Genomic DNA, 2,751 nt, shown 5'->3' on the forward strand with positions numbered 1-2,751 from the left:
CGTTAATGAACGGGCAAGCCATTAATCCTTTCCGCGACCCAACAGCGGAACTCTTAATGAAAGCACCAATGTCGATGTTAAAACTGGTGGATCTCGGGTAGGGGGGCCCAACCTGTGGATCTTGGATCAATGGCGAACAAGGGATAAAGGACACGATGTTTACCCAGGTCGGGGCCCTCTCGAAGAGGTAAAACCCTACGTCCTGCTTGACTATATTGAAGTGTATAGAACGATTACAGAGTTGATCTACCACGAGATCGGATGAACTAAACCCTAGGCGAGTAGGATGATGATTGTTGTTCTAGCCTATACGGACTAAACCCTTTGGTTATATAGACACCAGGTACTAGGGTTACATATGATAGGTTACAATGAGGAAATAAACATGCCGAATCTTCTATCTTGACTTGGACGACACACCAAGACTCCAATGGTCTCCTACACGGAGACGAAACCACCTCGTACTCCGGCCTTCCAGCGGTTGTAGTGCGGCCCACCTGTTCGGCCCATGAGAAATGAGGCACGGTCCGAGGACCCCCAATCCAGGTCTCCCTCAGGCCTTTTTTTTCTTTTCAACAGAAAAAAGGCCTGTAGGGCCCGGTGGGTGGGGCGTTCATGCTGGTTCATTCTCCTCCCGAACGAATCAGTCGGTCGATGCCCCTGCCCTCCTGAACGATTTGTTCGGGCTGGGGTGTCTGTAGGCCGAACATACGCGCCTTATCGGGGTCCTTGTGCAAAGGCTGGCATTCTATTATGTTTTCAGTTTTGTCAAGTTGATCTATGTGCCTTGTATTTTGACCTTTATTATATGAAGTACACACGTATTACCATGAAAAAAATAACAGTTTCTCGGCCAGAATGAGGAAACAGCAAAGTCCACTTTAAAGAGAAAAAGAAAACGGATAACGTGCATCAGAGTGAAAAGATGTGCTACTGTACACATACAAAAATGTACAGAAACCAAGGATATACATCATCAAGACAACTCTGATTGATGACAAAATTAAAGCTGAGAACAAAATGAAGAAAAGATTACAACTCCAAGCTTCATCGGTTATAATGAGAGAAAAAAAACACTTGCAGACGGATCGAAGTATATGTATGATCGGGTTAATGCATGCATACGGATCTACCAGAAGTTGTTTGATCCCTGGTAGCAGAGGCCGGTGCTCCACCAGGCGGGGACGGCGTCGCCGACGACGATGGTCTTGCGGTCGGTACCGCCGGTGATCATGAATTGGAGCCCCTTGGACCTGTCCAGCTCGAAGAAGGCCTGGAACGTGATCCCCCAGTTCTGCGTCATCTGGATCCACACCCCGCCTGTCTCCCTGACAGCTATCTGGCCGATGTCACCGCCGCCGCCGACATTGTTGACGTGGACGAGCAGCCAGTAGGGGTTCCCCATGAGGCAGAACTGGACGCCGCCGCTCCTCTCGCACGGCACGCGGCGGAACTGGACGGGCACGATCCCGGCGACCCTGGCAGCGAGCTTGTAGAAGGAGGGCGGCGCCATGTCGAAGTGCCTGCGCGGCGGGTTGCACCAGCCGCCGTCGTTGCTGTCCTGGTACCAGTTTGGCGGGCAGAGGTTGGTGCCGGTGATGACGACGGAGGGCGACCCCGGCACGCACCACTTGGACTGCACGCACCGGATCTCGTAGCACCGCCCGCAACCGTCCCCTTTGGCGAACAGCGGGGTGCTCAGCGCCGCCGTCCTCGTCGAGTAGAGCGAGGCGATGTCGCTGCCGCTGTACCCGCACGCGCCGCCTGCGGTACAATGCGTGTGTGCAAGGCTGTCAGAATCGCGATTTTGCATCGGATCGAAGGTCGGATGGCAATGATCACAAATCATAGAATCTTAACTATCAGGATCGTAGAAACATAGATTTGTACGAACTAAAATCGTGAAAAGGGGTTAGTTTGCATCGTAGAATCATACAACAGACTCGTGATTCTGACAATAGCGGTGTGCATGGTGCACGCGGGTGTGCTATGAGGGGCGCGTACCGAAGTCGTGACCGAGGCCGGAGTCGGAGCCGTAGAAGGTGGCGTGGGCGTTCTCCCAGCCGTACGTCGGGAAGCCGGTGGAAGGGGTCGACGGCGCCGGCCAGTACTGGTTAGGGAAGCCGGCGTTGGCCAGCTGGGCCGCCGCCGCCGCCATCAGCACCACCGCGACGATTGCCGGAGTCCTCGCCATGTTCGTGCGTCGAAGGTGGGTTGCTAGTAGACCGATGTCGTACGCCGGAGTTGATGGCCGTACGTCGCAGGAGAATGCGAGTTTATAGCAGACGCAGAGCACAAAGTTGGTTGGCGCCACGTTCATGTAGCCGCCTGTCTGAACGAGTTGGGCGCACGATTTTCTTCCGTTTCTTTTCTCCTGGCCGGCCGACAGAATTCATCCATTCATGGGCGCACGTCTGTGTGGTGGTTTGGGTTCGACCGCTCATGGGCCGGAAGAAGCCCACTGGCAGGTGCAGCCCCACGAACCTGGGCTTCCGCGACCAACATTTATATATAAAGAATCTCCTACCCCTCAAAAATATATATATATATATTTCCCTCAAAAATATATATATATATATATATATATATAAAGAATCTCCTAAACACTTAAATGTTTGACTTCATCTAGAAAAAAGCTTGAGGACTTGACTTTCCACCAAAATAAGAATATTTGCCATAGAAAGACTATTTCCATTTTCCAAAACCATTCGACCTTCTGACCTGTACATGTACGCTAGACATTTTCCAAAA

At 51.9% G+C, this 2,751-nt stretch overlaps 1 protein-coding gene across 1 annotated transcript; it reads right to left on the reverse strand.

Moving 5' to 3' along the window:
• Positions 1–830: 830 nt before the first annotated feature.
• On the reverse strand, positions 831–2,256 carry LOC123169906 (expansin-A17). Its single transcript, XM_044587760.1, has 2 exons — positions 2,005–2,256; positions 831–1,764 (listed from the first exon to the last, which is right to left on the reverse strand). The coding sequence occupies exons 1-2, from the start codon at positions 2,192–2,194 to the stop codon at positions 1,130–1,132; spliced, it is 825 nt and encodes a 274-aa protein (XP_044443695.1). The 5' UTR covers positions 2,195–2,256; the 3' UTR covers positions 831–1,129.
• Positions 2,257–2,751: the final 495 nt, after the last annotated feature.

Source organism: Triticum aestivum, chromosome 7D (genome assembly GCF_018294505.1).
Source record: "Triticum aestivum cultivar Chinese Spring chromosome 7D, IWGSC CS RefSeq v2.1, whole genome shotgun sequence".
NCBI classification, from domain to species: domain Eukaryota; kingdom Viridiplantae; phylum Streptophyta; class Magnoliopsida; order Poales; family Poaceae; genus Triticum; species Triticum aestivum.